The sequence below is a fragment of the Acipenser ruthenus genome, chromosome 9, assembly GCF_902713425.1.
Source record: "Acipenser ruthenus chromosome 9, fAciRut3.2 maternal haplotype, whole genome shotgun sequence".
Classification (NCBI taxonomy): Eukaryota; Metazoa; Chordata; class Actinopteri; order Acipenseriformes; family Acipenseridae; genus Acipenser; species Acipenser ruthenus.
Window position 1 is genome coordinate 183,269 of NC_081197.1, and position 27,239 is coordinate 210,507.

Below are 27,239 nucleotides of genomic sequence, written 5' to 3' on the forward strand. Positions count from 1 at the left end.
TTACTCCAGTCTTTAATGAACTGCACTCGCAAATTAAAGAAATCTTACTTCAGGGTCGTTCTAGAAGTTTACCACAGTAACTGCACAGAGATTCGGTTTTCCCCATGCATTTACATGTATTTACTATGCTTTATAGTATAACACAGTCATTTTTTACAATGGTCAATGCTGTTTCTTTTTTGTTTGTTTGTTTGTTTTAACAAAAAGAAAATTATTAACAGTAATACACTCTACGAATATAGTGCCAGTATTAAATTATTCACAGTAATACACTCTACGACTATAGTGCCAGTATTAATGTCATTCGTTTACCGTATGCGTTTATGATTCTAGCAGCTAGCCTTTGTCTACGTAAGTCAGTTTTTAAGCAAAGGGATTTAAAGGAAGCCCTTATTGAACACTCATATTGAACAAACAACATAATTAACGCATGAAAATGTTTGCAATCACAAAGGGACTGCCAAGGAGGGAGTTCTTTGTTTACTTTAATTATACCCACGAGGCCTATGTGCTAATTTAATTAAACTGCAGCTCAGGTTATCTTCTTTTAAACAAGCGACTGCAATTACTCGCACCCAGAAGCATTCAGACACCACGTTGTTTATTCAAAGAGAATCCTTGACTCTTTAAGGCCGTGACGAGCTTCCTCGAAGCTCCTGATCAATTGCTCGCTGCGCTCTGGCACAGGTGCGGACGGAGGGTAATTACCTTATATACACACCTGTACAAAATATTAAACCGTTTAAGATTTTTCATAAAACCCTTTACTGTGATTTCATCGTTCGTGCATTACTGAATCCCAATCATGGCCAAAAGCCTTTACGAGAAACAAGTTCCACAACTCACTTCCAATTAAAAAAAAACATATTATTTGTACAAATACAATTAACACGACTCCTTCAAGCACGATTTGCTGGCTCGGATTAATTAGCAATACAGTCAAGAAAACGAATGGCGCAGCTTAGAATAAAGATCTTAAGGCTGGGTCTTAAACTGACTGAACACAAGCAAAGCAGGGATCTACAGACACATGTTAAATCAATACAGAAACGAGTAGGTGGGTAAAAGAGAGCAGTCAGTGATTGTTTTTTTTTCAAGCAGGTTTCTGGTCTAGGTCACGTTTTCCAAGTCGGGTCCCCGGTTGACTCTCGATAGTAATTTGTTTTTCCAGTCTCAAGGCAGAGCTCCAATCCTCTTACAATGTACCTGATCAGAAATGGATTACATCTTCATCTAACTCCTATGGTTACACTGCCGGTGACTTACAAGGGCGTACTGGGGAAAAAAATACATATACAACTGACCCGTTTCTAATAACCGAACGCGTGAAATCTAATGATCTGCTACGCAAATGAGGATACCTTGACTTCAGAAGTTTGTATTAATGTATTTATTTCAGATTGGCTGGATGTTGTTTTTTTAAATGATGTAAATTTTGCAGTCATGTATCAGATGTGCCTACAGGTATTGGTGCTGCGCTTGTGTAAATGGTGAGTTTGGGTAAGGCGGCTCTCTCTCTCCAGGGTGCTGCGCTTGTGTAAATGGCGAGTTTGGGTAAGGCGGCTCTCTCTCTCCAGGGTGCTGCGCTTGTGTAAATGGTGAGTTTGGGTAAGGCGGCTCTCTCTCCAGGGTGCTGCGCTTGTGTAAATGGTGAGTTTGTGTAAGGCGGCTCTCTCTCTCCAGGGTGCTGCGCTTGTGTAAATGGTGAGTTTGGGTAAGGCGGCGCTCTCTCTCCAGGGTGCTGCGCTTGTGTAAATGGTGAGTTTGGGTAAGGCGGCTCTCTCTCCAGGGTGCTGCGCTTGTGTAAATGGCGAGTTTGGGTAAGGCGGCTCTCTCTCTCCAGGGTGCTGCGCTTGTGTAAATGGTGAGTTTGGGTAAGGCGGCTCTCTCTCCAGGGTGCTGCGCTTGTGTAAATGGTGAGTTTGTGTAAGGCGGCTCTCTCTCTCCAGGGTGCTGCGCTTGTGTAAATGGTGAGTTTGGGTAAGGCGGCGCTCTCTCTCCAGGGTGCTGCGCTTGTGTAAATGGTGAGTTTGGGTAAGGTGACTCTCTCTCTCCAGGGTACTGCGCTTGTGTAAATGGTGAGTTGGGGTAAGGTGCTCTCTCTCCAGGGTGCCGCGCTTGTGTAAATGGTGAGTTTGGGTAAGGTGCTCTCTCTCCAGGGTGCTGCGCTTGTGTAAATGGTGAGTTTGGGTAAGGCGACTCTCTCTCTCCAGGGTACTGCGCTTGTGTAAATGGTGAGTTGGGGTAAGGTGCTCTCTCTCCAGGGTGCCGCGCTTGTGTAAATGGTGAGTTGGGGTAAGGTGCTCTCTCTCCAGGGTGCCGCGCTTGTGTAAATGGTGAGTTTGGGTAAGGCGGCTCTCTCTCTCCAGGGTGCTGCGCTTGTTCTCTTCTTGCGTACTGGAGGTTTTTTTTATAACGCCTGCTGAGAGAACCAGAAAGGGGTTGTGAAATAATGAGCTGGTGTCCCATGACAATAAAACACTACGCTTCAATCAGACTTTGGATGCAAGTTTACAATCTTTCTTTTCTTCGTTTTTTCTTTTCTTTTTTTGTTTATGGTGCAGACCGCGATGTTATTATATGGTCTGCACTGGTGAGATTAATGCATTCCCATTGAGTTGCGCGTGGAAGCAGAGTCCCGTACCTGGGATTTACAAAAAGCGAACGAAAAGAAGAGAAACACCCCGGAGAATTACGACTCTAGAAGCCGAGGAGACGCATCATGAAGAAGGAATGACCTCCGTTTTAACACTTTTACATTTTAAAGCGGCGTGTTTCTAACCCCGAAATGGTGAGTGTTGTTGTTGTTGTTGGTGTGTGTGTGTGTGTGTGTCTGTGTGTGTCTATATATATATATATATATATATATATATATATATATATATATATATATATATATATATACACACAGTATATATAATGTACAGTTCTTTGTTCATTTAGCCTTTTTCAGGTAAAACGTCAATGTTATTTTAATTTCCAAAATCATAATTTATCTCGTCAGTCCCCGAATTTGTTCGGAGACAATTATATTGTAACATTGATTGCATCAAACAAATATGTAATATTCGTACATAGTCTAAACATGTCCAAATAGAAAACCACACTCTAACAGCGGTCAATACTAAAAGAGGCTGAATGTATTGCAATACTTTCTTATATTCAACACAATAACACGATGTGGCTTGTTGTTGTTTATTCTTGTAGGCTGTAAAAAGTACTGTAATGATATAATACTATATTAAACTGCCATTAACACATTGCCTAACTAATATTAAATCATAGCTTTCAATGTATGATGCACGTGTTTCTTACTGTATATTTAAGATCAGGTCAATCATAGCTTTCAATGTATGATGCACGTGTTTCTTACTGTATATTTAAGATCAGGTCAATCATAGGTTTCAATGTATGATACACATGTTTCTTGCTGTATATTTACAATAAGGTTGACACTAACAAGGGGTCACTTTGCTGGCCTTGCATATCTGTGAAGTAACACAAGGATTAGTTCAGTTTAGCCAGACATCCACTGAGGATTACACAAGAATATCCATACCTGCCTCTCAGCCATTACACAATATCAGCTATTATACCCAATGCGCCCTAAATTACAAAACTAGAGACTGTTCAAAACCAGGCCCCGCAATAAAGTACTGAGAGTGTTTTCGCCTGTGGTATTTAATGAAACAAACGTAGAATGAAACAAATATGTAAATATATTAAATACGCAAAGCTAATTACTCAAACAAACCTCACATATTTTCATATTATTTTACAAAAACCTGAATTCTGAAGTTGCATGGCTAAATAATATATTGCTATTCTAGAAAGAGCTACTTTATTTCACTATGTATTTCTGTTGTCCATAGAGATGTGTGAAGTTGCTCCTGAAGGATTGATATCATTTACAGCCTAGCTCTGGACACCTATAGGAGGATGGGTAATATTCCAAAACACACCTACAGGACGATGGGTAATATTCCAAAACACACCTACAGGACGATGGGTAATATTCCAAAACACACCTACAGGACGATGGGTAATATTCCAAAACACACCTACAGGACGATGGGTAATATTCCAAAACCCTTCAGAGCCTTCCTGTTGGAGTTATCTAACCATCCACGGTGGCGCCACCCACAGTTAAAAGGCTTGTATAGAAAGCTGCCCTTGTATACGTCAATACTGTGGTTCCTGTTGGGGGTGTTGACCTTCCCCTGCAATGTCCAGTGTTTAATCTTTAAAGTAGGGGTCCTGGGACCCTGGGACTGTGACCCATTATTTTCCAAAGCCCTTCCCAACATTGCAGCTCAACTAGCAGTGGACCGGGCCAACAACGACGTGTCACTGGATTTAGGCTACAAGTTAGACTTCGTGGTGCTCCGAGAAGACTGCGAAACATCCACCGCACTGTCTGGATTTGTGGGCTATGAACACTCCGCCTCTGCTATCCTCGGCCCTCTGAACCCAGGCTACTGTGATGCCGCTACACTTCTGAGCAAGAACTGGGACAAGGCCATTTTCTCTTGGGCTTGTATCAACTACGAACTGGATACAGTGAAGAGCTTCCCTACCTTCTCTAGGACTTTGCCCTCGCCTACACGCGTGCTGTTCAGCCTCATGAAGCACTTCAGCTTGGCGAACGTGGGCATCGTTTCTTCCAGTGAGGATGTGTGGGTGGACACCGCTAGCAGGGTGGCCGATTCCCTCAGGAACATGGGTCTGCCTGTTGGCATCGTCATTTCCTTGGGTTATGGACCCGCAGGGATAGAGCAGACTCTTCAACAAATTAAAAGCGCGGGTCAGCTGAAGAGTGAGTATGGCTCTTTAGGTTTTATAAATATAATAACACAACACAGCACAAAGGAGTGGCAACCAAAAGCTTTAACATGCGTTTTCTTACCTCTTATTAGCATTAGAACCAGACTAGTAAGTTCCATTTTTCCCATTTGAAGGGCTTTGTTTTTAGTTAAATACACACAGCTCCAGATTAAACATTGCTGCTGCTTGCTAGTACCTAATCACTTCAAGTTAGTGGTCTCGAGGCAATCAGATACAACACAGGCCTGCAAGCAAGAGGGAAGCCAGTAAGATGAAGAACTCCACGTGTAATGGTTTATATTCAAATGTATGCACTCCTACAAAGATCAACCAAATGACTTGAAATGCAAAGTGAAGGATCCCATTGTGTTTCCATGGGATCTGGTATTAGTGAAGGATCCCATTGTGTTTCCATGGGATCTGGTATTAGTGAAGGATTCCATTGTGTTTCCTCTGATGGCACCCCGTTTAAACCATGGGATCTGGTATTAGTGAAGGATCCCATTGTGTTTCCATGGGGTCTGGTATTAGTGAAGGATCCCATTGTGTTTCCATGGGATCTGGTATTAGTGAAGGATCCCATTGTGTTTCCATGGGGTCTGGTATTAGTGAAGGATCCCATTGTGTTTCCATGGGATTTGGTATTACTCCAGGTAAAATAAATCTTTGTGTGCAAGTCTTGCTTTCAGGTAGTCTTGCACTTCCTTGGTCATTTCACAATGTATATATTTTGCTGAGGAGAGATTATTGTTTATTGATCCCAAGTTCAATAGGATCATTGTCTTGCAAGGGATGTATAACTTCAAAGTGTTTCATGTTCTGAATCTTCCTTTTAAGGCTTATTTATAATAATAATGTGTTTTTAATATTAACAGAGAGTGTGTTGAAATGACTCTCAGTTTGTCATTTTTAAAAAAAAAATTCTCCTGCAGTGCTTATTGTTGCTTTCCAACTTCATATGTTATAAAATACACCTTTAATAACAAAGCACTGCCGAATGGCTTGTGCTCTTTGGAATTGTTAATCACAGATTGAAAAGGTCTGGAATCTTCTGAAACACGGCATGCGTCAGGTTTTCTTTCCAAGTGTCATTTTTACATCCATAAGCATATTAAATGAAGTAGAGTTGATATATCTTTTTGATGTATCTTTTTAAAATTGAGTACTATGAAGTTGGAGAAAGGTGCCGAGGTGTGATGTTTCTTTTTATAGCCGTTCATAATAATGTACTTCCTTTAATTCAGGGAGGTTACATTTCCAGACATCTTGTTTATTTTAAATGGAGCTTCCCATTACAAAAGCATACAGAGGACTTTAGAACTACATTTTTATCTTCTTCTATGTGTACAGCTTACTCGTGTTGATCTTCTTTGTGTACAGCTTACTCGTGTTGATCTTCTATGTGTACAGCTTACTTGTGTTGATCTTCTATGTGTACAGCTTACTCGTGTTGATCTTCTATGTGTACAGCTTACTCGTGTTGATCTTCTATGTGTACAGTTTACTCATTTTGTTTGCTTTTAACTTTATGCTTTCCTGCTATACTCTTTTAAAATATAATACAGATGCATTCTTTTGCCTCTTGTCGGTGAGTCTGCTTCGTTACTTTACCTCTGCCAGAAGAGCTAGTCTCCTGCTCTACCGGCTGGCCTGGAAGAGCAGGAGAGAAGGTGGCTTCAATTCAGTGAAGGAATGCACCTTACTATAGAATACACCCTCTATAGTATAGAGCAGAATGCTGCCCATTGCATCAGAACTATTTGTTCATCTGTGTCCCTTATTGCAAAGTTCTAATTCCTTTCAATATGTAATCTACACTATTCCTTATCAATATGTAATCTACACTATTCCTTATCAATATGTAATCTACACTATTCCTTATCAATATGTAATCTACACTATTCCTTATCAATATGTAATCTACACTATTCCTTATCAATATGTAATCTACACTATTCCTTATCAATATGGAATCATCAACACTATTTCTTTTTAAACCCCACCCCCTGTTATTTATGTGGCCCTGAAAGTATATTTTCATCTTCTGTGTCGGTTTAACGAAAGGCATGAATCTGAAGATTGTTCTAGAAGTGTATGTGTCGTGTGCACGGTGTCTCATTCTGTATGGTTCCCTGGATAATTGTTCTAGAAGTGTATGTGTTGTGTGCACGGTGTCTTATACTGTATGGTTCCCTGGATAATTGTTCTAGAAGTGTATGTGTCATGTGCACGGTGTCTCATTCTGTATGGTTCCCTGGATAATTGTTCTAGAAGCATATGTGTCGTGTGCATGGTGTCTCATTCTGTATGGTTCCCTGGATAATTGTTCTAGAAGTGTATGTGTTGTGTGCACAGTGTCTTATACTGTATGGTTCCCTGGATAATTGTTCTAGAAGTGTATGTGTCATGTGCACGGTGTCTCATTCTGTATGGTTCCCTGGATAATTGTTCTAGAAGTGTGTGTGTCGTGTGCATGGTGTCTCATTCTGTATGGTTCCCTGGATAATTGTTCTAGAAGTGTGTGTGTCGTGTGCACAGTGTCTCATTCTGTATGGTTCCCTGGATAATTGTTCTAGAAGTGTATGTGTCATGTGCACGGTGTCTCATTCTGTATGGTTCCCTGGATAATTGTTCTAGAAGCATATGTGTCATGTGCATGGTGTCTCATTCTGTATGGTTCCCTGGATAATTGTTCTAGAAGTGTGTGTGTCGTGTGCACAGTGTCTCATTCTGTATGGTTCCCTGGATAATTGTTCTAGAAGTGTGTGTGTCGTGTGCACAGTGTCTCATTCTGTATGGTTCCCTGGATAATTGTTCTAGAAGTGTGTGTGTCGTGTGCACAGTGTTTCATTCTGTATGGTTCCCTGGATAATTGTTCCAGAAGTGTGTGTGTTGTGTGGACGGTGTCTCATACTGTATGGTTCCCTGGATAATTGTTCTAGAAGCGTATGTGTCGTGTGCACGGTGTCGCATTCTGTATGGTTCCCTGGATAATTGTTCTAGAAGCGTATGTGTCATGTGCACGGTGTCTCATACTGTATGGTTCCCTGGATAATTGTTCTAGAAGTGTATGTGTCGTGTGCACGGTGTCTCATACTGTATGGTTCCCTGGATTCTTCTTCAGGAGCGGCTATGGTAGCTGTATCTGAAATCCATGACCGATGATAATAGATACGAGGCAGCACTCCTGAAACAATAAGAGGGAGCCCTGAAACACCTGCCACTGACGGAGCCCAATGGTTCTGTACACAACATCCACACACCCTGCTTTGTTTGATGGTTTTCATTGATCGAATGCTTTTCAGACCTTATCCCCAGACTCTGCTCCTGCAAGCACGTGTTTTTTGTTGGTTATAACAGCTGCTGGCAAACTGCCTAACAACAAAAAGCTGTAAAAAGCACACTTGTCAGCTGTTTTGTAGAAGTGCCAGAAGTCCTAATTAAGGACATACTTGTTGGAAGCTGTACACCATTTATATGAGAGCAGGAGCGGTGCGGTTCTTGTGTAGCTGGTGTTTAGTTGCGTAATGTTAACTGTCAAACAGAAAGGTAATGAATGCATTGCACACTGCAATGAATGAAGCTATCAATCAATTAAAATGGCCACAGTGGCAGTATCAGGCTTGGTTGCAGTGTGTGTTTATGTTATTATTCACATGTGTTCAGTTCTATGCCCTGTAGAAGCTCCGAGGTCGTGCCCAGGGCCCTGCTTGGTTGCAATGTGTGTTTATGTTATTATTCACATGTGTTCAGTTCTATGCCCTGTAGAAGCTCCGAGATCGTGCCCAGGGCCCTGCTTGGTTGCAATGTGTGTTTATGTCATTATTCACATGTGTTCAGTTCTATGCCCTGTAGAAGCTCCGAGGTCGTGCCCAGGGCCCTGCTTGGTTGCAGTGTGTGTTTATGTCATTATTCACATGTGTTCAGTTCTATGCCCTGTAGAAGCTCTGAGGTCGTGCCCAGGGCCCTGCTTGGTTGCAGTGTGTGTTTATGTCATTATTCACATGTGTTCAGTTCTATGCCCTGTAGAAGCTCCGAGGTCGTGCCCAGGGCCCTGCTTGGTTGCAGTGTGTGTTTATGTCATTATTCACATGTGTTCAGTTCTATGCCCTGTAGAAGCTCCGAGGTCGTGCCCAGGGCCCTGCTTGGTTGCAGTGTGTGTTTATGTCATTATTCACATGTGTTCAGTTCTATGCCCTGTAGAAGCTCCGAGGTCGTGCCCAGGGCCCTGCTTGGTTGCAGTGTGTGTTTATGTCATTATTCACATGTGTTCAGTTCTATGCCCTGTAGAAGCTCCGAGGTCGTGCCCAGGGCCCTGCTTGGTTGCAGTGTGTGTTTATGTCATTATTCACATGTGTTCAGTTCTATGCCCTGTAGAAGCTCCGAGGTTGTGCCCAGGGCCCTGCTTGGTTGCAGTGTGTGTTTATATCACTATTCACATGTGTTCAGTTCTATGCCCTGTAGAAGCTCCGAGGTCGTGCCCAGGGCCCTGCTTGGTTGCAGTGTGTGTTTATGTCATTATTCACATGTGTTCAGTTCTATGCCCTGTAGAAGCTCCGAGGTCGTGCCCAGGGCCCTGCTTGGTTGCAGTGTGTGTTTATGTCACTATTCACTGTGGTTTGTTTTGTGTGTTTCAGTCATTATCATGTGCATGCACTCTGTACTGATTGGAGGTGAGGAGCAGGCTGCCTTCCTGGTGAAAGCCAGTGAAATGGGGTTGACAGACGGGAGATACATCTTTCTACCGTATGACACTTTGCTCTACAGTCTCCCATACAAAAGCAACTCCTTCTTCATGTTGGGCAACAACAGCCAGCTCCGAGAAGCGTACGACTCGGTATTGACAATCACAGTGGAGTCCGGGGAGAGCTCATTTTACGAAGCCTTCGACAAGGCGAAACAGCAGGGGGAGATAAAGACACTGCTGCAACCGGAACAGGTAGCGTGGCTTTTTCTTAACCCTTTATCTTGTGTCTCTGTGTGACAAGAACCATGTACACGACTTGGACAAATTGGCCCATTTCATGTGTGTGGCCATATTAGCATAAACTCCCGGGGTATATAATGTTTTTATCTTTCACACTTCAAACACATGCTCCAGCAACTTCCACACTTCCAGAATCATCTACACACAATGCACTTCATCCCAAACCTTTAATACCTACCTTCATTTCACTATCAGATTGCAAATGCATTGCTCTTCATTACCACACTGAGATGATTGAAACACACATTCTGTATACAGCAGATCCACTGAGATGATTGAAACGCACATTCTCTATACAGCAGATCCACTGAGATGATTGAAATACACATTCTCTATACAGCAGATCCACTGAGATGATTGAAACGCACATTCTCTATACAGCACACACATTCGTAAATTAACCATACTGTTTATAAATTAACCATACTGTTTATAAATTAACCATACTGTTTGTAAATTAACCATACTGTTTGTAAATTAACCATACTGTTTGTAAGTTAACCATGCCGGTGTTAAGGGCTCACAGTGAACATGTGGATTTCCATTTCTTCAGGTCTCACCCCTGTTTGGCACAATCTACAATGGCATTTATCTCATGGCCAAAGCCATGGACAACGCCAGGAAGTTTGGTGTCTGGGTCACCGGAACTTCCTTGCCCAAATACATCAGGAATGTGACATTTAACGGGTTCAACCAGAGGATTGGGACCAACGGCAAGGGGGACGGCGTTACCAACTACGTCATCCTGGACTCAAACGGGCAAAGCAGCCAGCTATACAGCACCTACGTGATAGACATGTCCTCGGAACTGCTGGGCTTCATGGGCAGATCCATTCACTTCCCTGGGGGGGCCCCGCCCCCCGCTGATTCCACTTGCTGGTTTGATCCATATTCCATCTGCAACGGAGGTAACATGTCTCTTGTATCTGTATTTATTTCTGCATTTTCCTTCACTCTTTGGTTCCCAAATTATGAACAATCTTAGATAGAATCATTTAAAAATGATTGCTCAGGAATCAAAGGGTTAATAAGGGGAAGTACAGGACCCCCTTGTAAATGATATGCAAAGCTCAAGGGTTCTACCCTGATTACCCCTTCCTCTCCACTTCATCATCACCCTTCATCACAGATTCACTAGAATAATGTAATATGAAATATATACATACTGTATCACACAACCGTGACCCCGCCCCCGATCCTGACCCCGCCCCTGACCCGGACCCCGCCCCCGCCCCACCTCTGACACCGCCCCTGATCCTGCACATGCACTGCAGCAGATATAAAGCCTCTCTTTAAACTGTTGCTTTTTATCTTCCAGGTGTGGAGCTGACCTTTGTGATTCTGGTGTTTGCCCTCATCTTCACTTTGTGTCTGGGAGGTGTGGGGTTACATCTTCTCATAAGGTCAATATCACTTTTAATACTGATGTCTTCCTAATCAGAGGAAGAATGGAACTGGGTTTGTAGAAATGGCATAAGCATGCTTTTAATATTTTAAATCCCAACACACAGGTTCAATTTACAGGTGTTTCTGCACCGGCAGCTATTCCAGTAGCAGACTTTCTGAATGGCTGCACACATACCTTTTAATTCTGTGTGTACACCCACTGCCACAGTGGCAGCCCTGATACGCTGGGTAACTGCACCCCACACACCCCCTAACCCACCCAATATGAATCTCACCACGAATGCCCTGGGTATTCAAACCCTCTCTTCATTGAAATGGTTCAGTTCTGTGTGGCTCCTCCTTGCTGTTTTGCAGACCCTCTCTTCATTGAAATGGCTCAGTTCTGTGTGGCTCCTCCTTGCTGTTTTGCAGACCCTCTCTTCATTGAAATGGCTCAGTTCTGTGTGGCTCTTCCTTGCTATTTTGTGTAACATGTAACCTGTCCTCTTACAGGCGACACCTCCAGCAGAACCAGCTTGTGAAAGGACCCAATAAAATGGTGCTGTGCCTGGAGGATCTGACCTTCATCAGCCCTCAAATGAGCAAAAGAGTACGTCTGCAGCAACAGGGTTTTAAGCATTCCGCAGGCTTCTTCCAGCTCCATAACTGCAATCAAATAAACCCCCTCCTTATTCGTTGCATTGAGGCACTGCGGAATGTGCATTTCAGACATGCTCGAAGCATCATGAGAGCTGAACCCACCGGAGAGGCTGTGGATGGGATCAGCAAGGGCAGCGGATCTGCTTTAAATCACAACGCATCATTCTGGTGACTCTGTATATAACTTTCAGGCTGAACCGTTTGTCACCCTGCAGATTAACAAAACTATTTAAAGACAGTCTTAAAGATTTTATTCATAAAAAAACCCACAATTTAATGCTTTGTGAATACGGCTCATCGGGCTGCACAAAGCAGCACTCTAGATATTAATGCTTTGTGAATACGGCTCATCGGGCTGCACAAAGCAACACTCTAGATATTAATGCTTTGTGAATACGGCTCATCGGGCTGCACAAAGCAGCACTCTAGATATTAATGCTTTGTGAATACGGCTCATCGGGCTGCACAAAGCAGCACTCTAGATATTAATGCTTTGTGAATACGGCTCATCAGGCTGCACAAAGCAGCACTCTAGATATCAATGCTTGTGAATACGGCTCATCGGGCTGCACAAAGCAGCACTCTAGATATCAATGCTTTGTGAATACGGCTCATCGGGCTGCACAAAGCAGCACTCTAGATATCAATGCTTTGTGAATACGGCTCATCGGGCTGCACAAAGCAGCACTCTAGATATTAATGCTTTGTGAATACGGCTCATCGGGCTGCACAAAGCAGCACTCTAGATAGCATCAAGTCTGTAACCTTTTCATTTCTCTTTTTAGAAGCTGACACTCAATGGAGTGAGCGAATCAAAAAGCACCAATGAAGGGAGGAGTGTGAAATCCACAGCGCAATCTCAATCGATGAAGAGCATCATCGACGCAACACAAGACACGTCCAATATAGCGGTTTATGAGGTACATAGACACAGCCTCAGAGCCTGATGCTGGTGCATTACACACTGCCTGGATCTTTACACACAGCCTGGTGCTTAAAGTAATCCTTCAGTAAAGAAATGTGGCACCCATGAAATGTTTCAGTGGACCAGCTATTCTGGAGTGTATATGTGCACATTTTGATTATAATTACGGTGTATTTACATAGTAGTTACTTTGTAAATACAGTTGTACTTACGCATCATTACAATGTTATTATGCATAGTTACAATGCACATAATGTGTAAATCTTTTTGCATGACATATGCAAGTACACAATTGTGTCAGAAAAGGGTTAGGCGTTAGGAGGGTTAGAGTTAGGAGTAGGTTTAGAGTTAGCTTAGGGTAAGGTTAGGTTAGGGTTAGGGTTATATCATGCAATAAGTGTAATATATATATATATATATATATATATATATATATATATATATATATATATATATATATATATATAAATAAATTAGGATTTTAACAGAAGTGATACTGTTTTTGTAATAGACATTTCTTGGATAAGCAGATTAACTATCTTGCTCTATATATGCTTATATATTAATGCTCTAGTTGAAACTATATGCTGGGGTATTGGGATCACTGGCTGCAATCACCACACTGCTGCTTCACTGCAATAACTGTGCTGTTCCTGTAACGACAGGGGGACTGGGTTTGGCTGAAGAAGTTTGAAGACGGAGCTTTCAGAGAAATCAGAGCGAGCACGACCAGCATTCTCAGAAAAGTATGTGCATTGCATAGGGGTGGTTTGAAGCAATGGGGCTTTGTTTTGAAGCAAACTGCAAAGACAAAGGCACATTCTCAGAGAGGAATACAAGTATTGTATGTGTAAAAAAAAAAAAAAGTGCGTATGTAGGAACGGTTCTTTTATTGCCCTGAATAGATTTTTACCCGGAAATGAATACTGTTTTAAAATGGAGAACATTGCCTCTTAGGAAATGTATTTTTCTTCTTCTTGGTTTACAGATTGACACGCACATGCACACGCACACACACACTGACACACACACGCACACGCACACACGCACACACGCACACGCACACACACGCACACACACACACAGACACGCATGTGCACATGCACACACACACACACACACACACACACACCACACATACACACACACACACACTGACACACACACACGCACACGCACGCACACGCACACACCCATGCATGCACATGCACACACACGCACACGCACATGCACACGCACACACACACACACACACTGACACACACACACACACATACACACACACACACATACACACACACACACATACACACACACACACACACATACACATACACACACACACACACATACACACACTGACACACACACACATACACACACACTGACACACACACACACACACAGGCTCACACAGGCACACACACACAGGCTCACACACACACACACACAGGCACACACACGCACACAGACGCACACACACGCACACACAGAGGCTCACAAAGGCACACCCACTCAAGAGCAACTATAATCAGCAACTTAAACATGATTTATTTGTATTTATGTATTTGTGTTTTCAGCTTGCTCCTGTGTTACTGTGTTTATAACTGTGTGTTCATTCATGCTTGTTGTTCAGCTTGCTCCTGTATTACTGTGTTTATAACTGTGTGTTCATTCATGCTTGTTGTTCAGCTTGCCCCTGTATTGCTGTGTTTATAGCTGTGTGTTCATTCATGCTTGCTTCTTCACACCGAGGTTTCCCCTCACAGTCTCTTGCTTGTGTTTTCTCCTCCTCCTCCTGCCCTGGCTAGATGAAGGATTTGCGCAATGAGAATGTGAACCCGTTCCTGGGGTTCTTCTCAGACAGCGGTGTGAATGCTGTTGTGACAGAGCATTGCTCTCGGGGAAGCCTGCAGGATCTGCTCAGAAACGACGATGTGAAACTCGACTGGATGTTCAAGTCCTCTCTGCTGCTGGATCTTATCAAGGTAAAGGCTGCTGTTACAGTAATAATAATAATTTCATAAAGCCTACCTGCTGTGTAGGTCTCACCTGTGCAGTTTGGGAAGACGTATTGCACTGGGTTAAACACATCTCTCAGTTTGCATGCATTGCTTTCAGAGTGTATGTTACACTTGCACTTCCTAATTCAGTACTGCAGACTGAGAGCTTTCTTTAGCCAGGTGTGGCCCCGAGTATAATAAAAAACAGTTTTCTGTAACATGTTCTTCTTTCCTAGCGACCTTCCCAGTGAATGCAAGTGCATCAGAGGTAACATTGTCTAGAATGAAACCTCACCCCCTGACATTGCAGCACAGGCTTGAACAGACGCATTACATTCCAGTCCTGTCTCTCCAGGGCATGAAGTATCTGCACCACAGAGACTTCCCTCACGGCCGCCTCAAGTCTCGGAACTGTGTGGTGGATGGGCGCTTCGTGCTGAAAATCACTGACTACGGGTTCAATGAGCTGCTTGAGGCTCAGAAAGCTCCGTACGAACCAGGTCCACCGGAAGGTAGCTATGAAGAGACACAGAGGATCATGTACATTATTTAAGCACAATTTGGTAACACTTTACATTGTGTCTCTAATTACTGAGTGCTTACATAGTAGTTACTTAGTAAATACATGTGTACTTACGCACAATTACAGTGTTATTATGCATAGTTACAATGTACCTAACCCTAACCCTTTTCTTATAACTGTGTACTTACATAAATCGTGTAAAAAGATTCCCACATTAAGTGCATTGTAACTGTGTGTAATAACATTGTAAGTGTGTGCAAGTACACATGCATTTACTATGGAACTGCTGTGTGAATACGCAGTAATAAGAGCCTGATAAATCAGGGCACATCGTAAAGGGTTTTTTGTATGTGTCTATGTGGCCCCCTGAAAGCAGGCATTGACTCCCCAGCGGCTCGTCTGGTGAAAGCTCCCCCTCATGGAGTGTAGGGTGAGGCATGCTGCAGGGAGCTGGCAGCATGCACTCCTGTTGGTTAGGGAGGAACATTGGCTGCAGATACTTTGTCTGATACAGCACCCCCTACTGGTCAGGATGGTAGCACGACAGCTTGGTGGTTTTTAAACTTCGTCACATTTTGTTTGTTTGCTTGTTTTTTGTTCATATTGTTAAATGTATCCCCTGATTCAGTCTTTGGATAGCATGTCTAGTTTTCTATATGAATGTCACATGACTGCACTCGGAATAAACGCCCCCTCCTGATTGCTTCCAGAGCTCTTTTGGACAGCCCCAGAGTTCCTCAGAGACGTGGAGATCTCCCGGAAGGGGACCTACAAGGGAGATGTTTACAGTTTTGCTATTATACTACAGGAAGTTGTCGTCCGCGGGTCACCCTACTGCATGCTGGGACTCAGCCCTGAAGGTAGTTGATCCTGCTGACGTTAGAGACAACGATTCAGATGCAGACACTGATTCGGTGCAGATAACTCTTGTCCCGTGTAATCAGGAAATGCTGATCCCCACCCCCTCTGCTCCCAGAGCTGCTGTATTTGTCCCAGATATGTGTAAGAAGATTAGTTATAGGCATCTGCTGAAAGATAAGTCACAGGTTTGGTTTTGTTCAGAGAATGGGGATTAAGATTAGGTTTCATTTGCACACATGACATTATTCAGGTACTGATTACTGGTACTTTTTTATTATTGTATTTATTAAAGTTACTGCACTATCCTCTTCTTCTTCATGTTATTATTATGTGTGGCTCAGAGGACTAGCGGTTCCCCAACTGAAAACTCACACGCATGAATATGGACCTGCTGCTGTAGGCTGATGAAAACAAATGATTGAAATGATCAGTAATTCTTTCTGTTACAGAGATCATAAGAAAGGTAAAGAAGCCTCCCCCAATGTGCAGGCCAACTGTGGCCCCGGACCAGGCCCCTCTGGAGTGCATTCAGATGATGAAACAGTGTTGGAGTGAGCAGCCAGACAGGAGGCCTGCTTTCGATGACATTTTTGACCAAGTGAGAACTTTGAGAGCATTATTCTCAAATCTCCTTCTCCTTCTCTTTCTTCTCCTTCCTCTCCTTCTTCTTCTCCTTCTCTTTCTTCTCCTTCTCCCTCTCCTTCTTCACCCTCTTCTTCTCATTCTCCTTCTCTTCTCCTTCTTTTCCTTCTCCCTCTCCTTCTTTACCCTCTTCTTCTCATTCTCCTTCTCTTCTCCTTCTTTTCCTTCTCCCTCTCCTTCTTTACCCTCTTCTTCTCATTCTTCTCTTCTCCTTCTTTTCCTTCTCCCTCTCCTTCTTCACCCTCTTCTTCTCAGTCTCCTTCTCTTCTCCTTCTTTTCCTTCTCCCTCTCCTTCTTTACCCTCTTCTTCTCATTCTCCTTCTCTTCTCCTTCTTTTCCTTCTCCCTCTCCTTCTTTACCCTCTTCTTCTCATTCTCCTTCTCTTCTCCTTCTTTTCCTTCTCCCTCTCCTTCTTCACCCTCTTCTTCTCATTCTCCTTCTCTTCTCCTTCTTTTCCTTCTCCCTCTCCTTCTTCACCCTCTTCTTCTCATTCTCCTTCTTCTTCTCCCTCTTCCCCTTCTTCTCTTTCTCTTTCTTCTCCTTCTCTTCTCCTTCTTCTTCTCCCTCTTCTCCTTCTTCTCTTCTCTTCTCCTTCTCCCTCTCCTTCTTCACCCTTTTCTTCTCAGTCGCCTTCTCTTCTCCTTCTTCTCCCTCTTCCCCTTCTTCTCTTCCTCTTTCTTCTCCTTCTCTTCTCCTTCTTCTCCTCTTTCTCTTTCTTCTCCTTTTCCCTCTCCTTCTTCACCCTCTTCTTCACCTCATTCTCCTCTTCTTCTTCTTCTTCTTCTTCTTCTTCTTCTTCTTCTTCTTCTTCTTCTTTTAATGTGGAAGAACTGAAAGTGTGATTGCCAAAGAAGCAAGTACTTGAAAAGCCCCACTTTTTGAAACTGAGACCATCGTGTTTGCTCTGACTAATGAGTGTAATTGGATGCTTATAAATGTTAATTATAATGTGCATAATAACACAAGAAGTTGCCTTTTTTCTTTCCCTCTCTAGTTTAAAACTATTAACAAAGGCAAAAAGACCAATATCATCGACTCAATGCTCAGGATGCTTGAGCAATACTCCAGTAATCTGGAGGATTTAATCAGAGAGAGGACAGAGGAGCTGGAGGTGGAGAAACAGAGGACAGAAAAGCTGCTGGCAGAGATGCTGCCTCCGTAAGTATCACACAGTGTTACAGCGGGACCATACTGAACACACAGCACCCAATCACACAGTGATACAGCGGGACCATACTGAACACACAGCACCCAATCATACAGTGATACAGTGGGACCATACTGAACACACAGCACCCAATCACACAGTGATACAGCGGGACCATACTGAACACACAGCACCCAATCATACAGTGATACAGTGGGACCATACTGAACACACAGCACCCAATCACACAGTGATGTAGTGGGACCATACTGAACACACAGCACCCAATCACACAGTGATGCAGTGGGACCATACTGAACACACAGCACCCAATCACACAGTGATGCAGTGGGACCATACTGAACACACAGCACCCAATCACACAGTGATGTAGTGGGACCATACTGAACACACAGCACCCAATCATACAGTGATGCAGTGGGACCATACTGAACACACAGCACCCAATCACACAGTGATGCAGTGGGACCATACTGAACACACAGCACCCAATCACACAGTGATGCAGTGGGACCATACTGAACACACAGCACCCAATCGTATAGTGATACAGTGGGACCATACTGAACACACAGCACCCAATCACACAGTGATGCAGTGGGGGCATGACCATACTGAACACACAGCACCCAATCACACAGTGATACAGTGGGACCATACTGAACACACAGCACCCAATCACACAGTGATGCAGTGGGACCATACTGAACACACAGCACCCAATCACACAGTGATGCAGTGGGACCATACTGAACACACAGCACCCAATCACACAGTGATGCAGTGGGACCATACTGAACACACAGCACCCAATCACACAGTGATGTAGTGGGACCATACTGAACACACAGCACCCAATCACACAGTGATGTAGTGGGACCATACTGAACACACAGCACCCAATCACACAGTGATGTAGTGGGACCATACTGAACACACAGCACCCAATCATACAGTGATGCAGTGGGACCATACTGAACACACAGCACCCAATCATACAGTGATTCATTTTAAGCAACGCCGTTCAAACTTTATGGTTTTCCTGAATAAATCAATAAAACCCGAAGACTGATACACGTTTCCGTTGTGTGCTGTGTCTCGTTGCAGCTCTGTGGCGGAGGCTCTTAAAACTGGCGGGACAGTGGAGCCCGAGTACTTTGATGAGGTCACCATCTATTTCAGTGACATCGTCGGATTCACCACCATCTCAGCCCTAAGCGAGCCAATCGAGGTGGTCAACCTCTTGAATGACCTCTACACACTCTTTGATGCTGTTTTAGCCAACCATGATGTTTACAAGGTGAGAGAAAGGAGGTGAAAAGAGATGCACATTTCCAACAGCGAGCAGCCACGCCAGCATTGAAGCTCATGGCTTGGAAACACTGGCCCAGTATACAACGCTTTCATTTTCCAGGGTAAAGTGAACACAAATTATGTTGTTCTGGGACCCCAGTGGCTCCCCTAGTAAAAAGAGGGCCGTGCGGAGTGCAGTTTGAATTCCAAAAGATCCATCTGGCTACGAGCCCGCAGGGAGTGTTGCATTGGCATTTGCGCTCCTGCAGCGTTAAGCCAAGAGGAACACAAAGCCACTTTGTGGCTTGGCTTGGAACTTGGTTTCAGGAGACTAGGTTTCAGGCCACAGCATGGCACACCAGGGGAGACTTGGGGTTTCAAGCCCCTGTTCTTGAAAAAGTGGCTTTGTGTTCCCTCAGTTTTAGGGATCAAAGTTAGCTGGTGATAGATCACCCCATTGCTCACTCAGATACAGCCATTCCTGAAGGCTTTGATGTGTATAAACTCCTACCAGCAACATCAGCACATTGCAGTTAATAAAAAAGCCTTCAGAAAGGTTAATTCCAGCCCCCTCTGCCATTGAAATGCAGGGCTGATTCTGAAACAGCAAACATCTTTCCAAATGAGGCTGATTCTGAAACAGCAAACATCTTTCCAAATGAGGCTGATTCTGAAACAGCAAACGTCTTTAGAAATGAGACCTCATTGGAGCCGTGCTTTCAGAGATATTGTGGTATTCATGAAGTGCCAGAGGCTCGGGCCGCTCTTTCTTGACTTGCCTTCACCAGGTAGAAACGATTGGCGATGCCTACATGGTGGCTTCGGGACTCCCGAAAAGGAACGGGAACAAGCATGCTGCAGAGGTAGCCAACATGTCTCTGGATATCCTGAGCTCTGTGGGAACCTTTAAAATAAGACATATGCCTGACGTCCCCATGAGGATACGAATAGGATTACATTCAGGTGAGGAAACACCGGCCGACAGTCATTCCTGAGAAAACAACACAATCCAAGAGCTGTTTTCATATGGTTGTATTGTCCAATCTACAATGCAAGGGAGTAAGAAAAAAACATTGAGTTATTCATTAGGGTTAGAGTTAGGGTTAGGGTTAGGGTATGAGATAGGGTTAGGGTTAGGGTTATAAATATATACCAGTAATATCAAGAATCATTAGAAGAATTCAAATCTGAAGAAATCTGCAGCAGTAGCACAAACTAGTTTGTGATGTGTCATGTTATGCAATCCATTATTTTTATATGCCTCTGAACAGCCAGCTAGTGAGTGGATGAATACTATAATTGCACTGCTATATTTAAAGATACGGTTTTCAAACAAAGGGAGAGTGCTTTTCTAATGTTCTCCTCGCTTAGATAACCCTATTTGTTGTTCTCTTCCCTCCCTTGACATCTGCACCAGGCTCCTGTGTAGCGGGAGTGGTCGGCCTCACAATGCCTCGGTACTGTCTGTTTGGAGACACGATCAACACAGCATCCCGCATGGAGTCCACCAGCCTGCGTATGTAATCTCCTCCTCCACCCCTCCTCCAAGCCTGCGTATGTAATCCCCTCCTCCACCCTGAATCCTGAATCCCGCTGCAGCAGCAATAGGGATTAGGTGTTCATTTTGTTAACAATAATGCTGTTTTAACTATTTGTGTGTTTGCTTTCAATACAAAAACTAATTAATTAATTTTTTTTTTTTTTAACAATTTATATGTAATTGCATGTGGTTGCTAAAAGCTTACAAAAATAATATTTAAAGAATTACGTGTAGCAATCAAAGCAAAATCTCACAGGATTCTTGTTACTTTTCCTGCACATTGTCAATAGCTAAAATTTACTAATTTATTAATGAAATGACCTGTTTGTTGCTCGTTCTGAAATGACGTGTTTGTTGCTCGTTCTGAAATGACGTGTTTGTTGCTCGTTCTGAAATGACGTGTTTGTTGCTCGTTCTGAAATGACGTGTTTGTTGCACGTTCTGAAATGACGTGTTTGTTGCTCGTTCTGAAATGACGTGTTTGTTGCTCGTTCTGAAATGACGTGTTTGTTGCTCGTTCTGAAATGACGTGTTTGTTGCTCGTTCTGAAATGACGTGTTTGTTGCTCGTTCTGAAATGACGTGTTTGTTGCTCGTTCTGAAATGACGTGTTTGTTGCTCGTTCTGAAATGACGTGTTTGTTGCTCGTTCTGAAATGACGTGTTTGTTGCTCGTTCTGAAATGACGTGTTTGTTGCTCGTTCTGAAATGACGTGTTTGTTGCTCGTTCTGAAATGAAGTGTTTGTTGCTCGTTCTGAAATGACGTGTTTGTTGCTCGTTCTGAAATGACGTGTTTGTTGCTCGTTCTGAAATGACGTGTTCGTTGCTCGTTCTGAAATGACGTGTTTGTTGCTCGTTCTGAAATGACCTGTTTGTTGCTCATTCTGAAATGACGTGTTTGTTGCTCGTTCTGAAATGACGTGTTTGTTGCTCATTCTGAAATGTTTTTTTTCATTATTATTATTTTATTTCCAGCTTATAGAATCCATGTCAATCAAAGCACTGTGAAAATCCTCCGTTCACTCAATGAAGGCTACCTGATAGACGTCAGGGGGAAAACAGAATTAAAGGTACGGTACGCAAAATCATTTTCCACACTGTATGTACTGTCTGCCTTGCCACTTTATTTGGACCTGTCTCCCCGCTGGATCAAGATTCACTGTGGCATGACGTGGCGTGGCGTGGTGTGGAGTGGCATGGTGTGGAGTGGCAAGGCTGTAGTTTACTCCATGTACCCTGATGGCAATGGCTGCTTTCAAGCTGATAATGCAATCCTCCAACGGGAGTGGATTGAGGAGCAAGACATCCACCAGGAGTGGACTGGAGCTCCCAATACAGATCAAATCAGCAGGCAGACAGTGAGAGTCTCTTCCACCAGGAGTGGACTGGAGCTCCCAATACAGATCAAATCAGCAGGCAGACAGTGAGAGTCTCTTCCTGACAATGTGTTTTTCTTTCTGTTATTTTAGGGAAAGGGCATTGAAGAAACATACTGGCTTGTGGGTAAAAAAGACTTTCAGAAACCTTTACCGAGCCCCCCAGATATCAAGCCAGGGTAAGGATGATGGGTTCTGTTATGTATTCAGTATGTGTGATTCAGATATCAAGCCAGGGTAAGGATGATGGGTTCTGTTATGTATTCAGTCTGTGTGATTCAGATATCAAGCCAGGGTAAGGATGATGGGTTCTGTTATGTATTCAGTCTGTGTGATTCAGATATCAAGCCAGGGTAAGGATGATGGGTTCTGTTATGTATTCAGTCTGTGTGATTCAGATATCAAGCCAGGGTAAGGATGATGGGTTCTGTTATGTATTCAGTCTGTGTGATTCAGATATCAAGCCAGGGTAAGGATGATGGGTTCTGTTATGTATTCAGTCTGTGTGATTCAGATATCAAGCCAGGGTAAGGATGATGGGTTCTGTTATGTATTCAGTCTGTGTGATTCAGATATCAAGCCAGGGTAAGGATGATGGGTTCTGTTATGTTTTCAGTCTGTGTGATTCAGATATCAAGCCAGGGTAAGGATGATGGGTTCTGTTATGTATTCAGTCTGTGTGATTCAGATATCAAGCCAGGGTAAGGATGATGGGTTCTGTTATGTATTCAGTCTGTGTGATTCGGATCATTAGCAGTTCTACACTGTTTTAATGTTCAGCATCCCAGTAATGATCCCAGTTTATCTTTAAATACACATGTGGTAACGTGCAGGTCACATTATTAATACAGCGCTCCCTCATTATTTCATGATTGGATAATCCACTCGTTCCATGAAGTCATGTGTACAGTGCACTGCCCTTCACTGTACTGTATCAGGGCTCTTCACTAATGCACTCTTTTGTGTATTTTGTGCTTGTTTGATGTGTAGTCAGACACAGAAATCTAGCTGGAGCACTGCATCAGATTACAGTGACACACATGTATAATTTTCTTTCACAAGTTTCAGAATCTCAGAATTATCTTACTTGCTGTTTTCATTTTATGTTGGTTCTGTTCATTTGGGTAAAGAACAAACAAAACCCACAGGACAGTACAGTAAGCATTGCATTATTATTTCTTGATATGGGTTTGGTTTTGGCATGCCAGCAGTGTACAGTAAGCATTGCATTATTATTATTTCTTGATATGGGTTTGGTTTTGGCATGCCAGCAGTGTACAGTAAGCATTGCATTATTATTTCTTGATATGGGTTTGGTTTTGGCATGCCAGCAGTAACAATTTGATGGACCTCAGGAACATTTCTTGTAGTTACAAACCAATGGGACGAAGCTTGCTGCATTGTGGCACCTGGTCTTTGGCTTGGCACTCTTTTAATATATTGTCTTGGGGGATGTATCATTTGTAATACACTACAGGGACAATAACCATGGCCTGCAACCCGAAGAAATTGAGGCGTTCAGAAGAATGAAAACTGAGAAAACTCCTTGATTAAACTGAGCAGAGGAGGTAGCCCTGTGCATGGTCTCGTTGTGCCAGTTGATGTGGTCATGTCTTGTGCACGTTGGTTGATGTGGTCATGTCTGGTGTGCATGTTGGTTGATGTTGTCATGTCTGGTGTGCATGTTGGTTGATGTGGTCATGTCTGGTGTGCACGTTGGTTGATGTGGTCATATCTTGTGCACGTTGGTTGATGTGGCCATGTCTGGTGTGCATGTTGGTTGATGTGGTCATGTCTTGTGCACGTTGGTTGATGTGGTCATGTCTGGTGTGCACGTTGGTTGATGTGGTCATGTCTGGTGTGCACGTTGGTTGATGTGGTCATGTCTGGTGTGCACGTTGGTTGATGTGGTCATGTCTGGTGTGCATGTTGGTTGATGTGGTCATGTCTTGTGCATGTTGGTTGATGTGGTCATTTCTGGTGTGCATGTTGGTCGATGTGGTCATGTCTGGTGTGCACGTTGGTTGATGTGGTCATGTCTGGTGTGCACGTTGGTTGATGTGGTCATGTCTGGTGTGCACGTTGGTTGATGTGGTCATGTCTGGTGTGCACGTTGGTTGATGTGGTCATGTCTGGTGTGCATGTTGGTTGATGTGGTCATGTCTTGTGCACGTTGGTTGATGTGGTCATGTCTGGTGTGCACGTTGGTTGATGTGGTCATGTTTGGTGTGCATGTTGGTTGATGTGGTCATGTCTTGTGCATGTTGGTTGATGTGGTCATGTCTGGTGTGCACGTTGGTTGATGTGGTCATGTCTGGTGTGCACGTTGGTTGATGTGGTCATGTCTGGTGTGCACGTTGGTTGATGTGGTCATGTCTGGTGTGCATGTTGGTTGATGTGGTCATGTCTTGTGCATGTTGGTTGATGTGGTCATTTCTGGTGTGCATGTTGGTCGATGTGGTCATGTCTGGTGTGCACGTTGGTTGATGTGGTCATGTCTGGTGTGCACGTTGGTTGATGTGGTCATGTCTGGTGTGCACGTTGGTTGATGTGGTCATGTCTGGTGTGCACGTTGGTTGATGTGGTCATGTCTGGTGTGCACGTTGGTTGATGTGGTCATATCTTGTGCACGTTGGTTGATGTGGTCATATCTTGTGCACGTTGGTTGATGTGGTCATGTCTTGTGCACGTTGGTTGATGTGGTCATGTCTTGTGCACGTTGGTTCATGTGGTCATGTATGGTGTGCATGTTGGTTGATGTTGGTGTTGAAGAAGAGATTGAGAGGGTCAAACCTTCCATTCAGGGCCATGTGAATAAGAAGGAGAGATTGAGAGGGTCAAACCTTCCATTCAGGGCCATGTGAATAAGAAGAGATTGAGAGGGTCAAACCTTCCATTCAGGGCCATGTGATAAGAAGGAGAGATTGAGAGGGTCAAACCTTCCATTCAGGGCCATGTGAATAAGAAGGAGAGATTGAGAGGGTCAAATGCAGCAAAGGAGTTTTGCCAAATGAAAATGAAACACTGGACCTGGTCTGTCAGTCATTCTTTATCTGCATGAAGGCTTTTGGTGTTGAACATATTACTATACAACAAAACATATTGGAGAATGTTCCCCGCTCCCCGCCTCCTGTCCTCTGTCCCCCGCCTCCTGTCCCCCGACCCCTGTCCCCTGTCCCAGATTGGCTGATCTGATTCACGTTTGTCTGTTTGTTTCAGGGATAACTGGCAGGACATGATAACTGAAGAAATCAAATCCCTGTTCAGAAAGGCCAACAGGAAAGTGGATAAAGCTAAAATCTGAGGGGAGGATCCATGGTGTAGCAATGTGTGACAGGAGGGCGAGCGTGTGCGGAACAGCTGCCCTCACAGACAGTATTCTTACAGAGAGGCCTCTTTATTCTTTAATAGGATTGCCCGGATCCTGTTTAATCCAGTCCTTCCCAGCACAGCAAAATCGAGGCTGGTAATGAAAGTAAAGGGTATTTGTAGGGAAGGGAGTTCCGGACGCTCTTCAAATTTCAAAAGGAATTGAAATTCTCCACCACGATTACGCAATAATGCAACTTCATTATCTGGCCACCAAGTGGCGCTACGTGAAAATGCTTTCTAGAGTCAAATGCAGTTTACGTTATTGTGTGTTTGGGTTGTTTTTTCCATTCGTTTGCATAGGTTTGCTGCACATGGCTGACAGGAGCTTTTCTATGTCATGGTGCTGTGCTGACCTGCCACTAAAACCTGCAGCTGTGCATTTTGAAGCATTTAAAGGGGAAGTCTGTGTTTGCACTTGTAAGCGGTTCATGCTCTTTATTTCAATGAAAGCAGGTGAGCTGCCATAGCCCTTTTAAACAATTCGATATTTCAAATATTCAATACAAAAACTCTGCTGACAGCAGCCAGACTTAACCCTTTCTTATTTTTTTCACCAAATCAATCTTTTTTTAAAAAAAAATCATGATATTTTTGCTACGGTTCGATAAATAGATAAACCAGGCTGAAGTTAAAGGGTATCAAGCTAACAGATCTCATAGGATGCTATTGTATTCATATCAAGCTAACAGATCTCATAGGATGCTATTGTATTCATATCAAGCTAACAGATCTCATAGGATGCTATTGTATTCATATCTCTAGATTAAGTATATCAAGCTAATAGATCTCATAGGGTGCTATTGTATGAGTTTGTATATCTCCTGTATATATTGTTTGCTTGTGTTTCTCCAGGGCACCTTCAGAAAGAAGATGCCATTTCTCAGGGTGAATTTTCCACACGAGTGTATTTATAATTGAGCAATGCTATCTTTTGCTTGTTAATATATCTTAACCCTATTTATGAATGCTGGAGTGTCTGTCTCCAGGAAGACACTTCAATGATACGTCGCATCTCTGGGGTCCACTTCAGTTCACTTCATTTCATTGATCATACAATTGTTAAATTGCAATAATGTGTACCGGTAACAATGAAGAAGGTAGACAGGTAGAAGGCAGCTGAATGCATTGGAATGTGAGTTATAAAACCCGAACTGGCCCTGCTGTTCCAGTGGAGCTGGAGCTACTGTACATGGTCCTCCCTGTCTGCACAGCACTCATAAAACACCAAAAGAAATATTACAACATAACTTATTAAACAGCTACATGTGCAACCACTGCATTCATAACTAGCTTAAGTATGGTCTTCCTAGCCTGGTATACAAAACCAGCAGGATAGAGCATTTGTTCAGGACGATTGGAGGAACAATAGATAGATTAGTCGGGAGCCTCCTTCTGGTTAAGGGCCGCCTGTCTGCCTCGCTGACACTTGCCTGTACAGAATATAGAGAAACGTGAAAGTCGCTGCAACGCTATGAGAAGTTCTACAGTAGCTGCTGTCCTGTATATTGCACAGAATGTATTTATGTAGTGAAATAGGGGAAGTAGTGACCGATTTTTAGGGTTATTATATTTTAGAGCATACAGAATATTTTTACATGTAACATTTATATGGTGTATTTTCCTAGATATTTATGTATAATTAACTTTAAATGTAAATAAACAACCTTTGATCCTTTTCAA

At 43.3% G+C, this 27,239-nt stretch overlaps 1 protein-coding gene across 4 annotated transcripts; it reads left to right on the plus strand.

Annotated features, from left to right (window-relative positions):
- Positions 1-829: 829 nt before the first annotated feature.
- LOC117973032 (retinal guanylyl cyclase 2-like) lies at positions 830-27,239 on the plus strand. 4 transcript variants are annotated; one of them, XM_059030592.1, is made up of 21 exons: positions 1,072-1,374; positions 2,565-2,791; positions 3,873-4,816; positions 9,462-9,763; positions 10,365-10,719; positions 11,130-11,214; positions 11,711-11,807; positions 12,643-12,777; positions 13,448-13,528; positions 14,594-14,770; positions 15,141-15,297; positions 16,019-16,168; positions 16,619-16,767; positions 17,806-17,969; positions 19,087-19,279; positions 20,061-20,235; positions 20,690-20,788; positions 21,787-21,881; positions 22,281-22,366; positions 23,665-23,755; positions 25,407-27,239. In XM_059030592.1, exons 3-20 carry the CDS (start codon positions 3,940-3,942, stop codon positions 23,735-23,737), a joined length of 3,450 nt encoding a protein of 1,149 aa, XP_058886575.1. In that variant the 5' UTR covers positions 1,072-1,374; positions 2,565-2,791; positions 3,873-3,939; the 3' UTR covers positions 23,738-23,755; positions 25,407-27,239. The 4 variants fall into 4 exon arrangements, with proteins under 4 accessions (XP_058886576.1, XP_058886574.1, XP_058886575.1 ...); XM_059030591.1 differs by lacking the exons at positions 1,072-1,374; positions 23,665-23,755 and adding an exon at positions 960-1,057; XM_059030590.1 differs by lacking the exon at positions 23,665-23,755 and having other exon boundaries at positions 1,073-1,374.

Bases quoted from the DNA above. Each gene is read 5' to 3' on its own strand.
- LOC117973032 (XM_059030591.1), top strand. From the start codon at position 3,940: ATGGGTAATATTCCAAAACACACCTACAGGACGATGGGTAATATTCCA. The intron at 4,817-9,461 runs GTGAGTATGGCT...TGTGTGTTTCAG, and splicing joins AAGCGCGGGTCAGCTGAAGA to TCATTATCATGTGCATGCAC. The intron at 11,808-12,642 runs GTACGTCTGCAG...TTCTCTTTTTAG, and splicing joins GCCCTCAAATGAGCAAAAGA to AAGCTGACACTCAATGGAGT.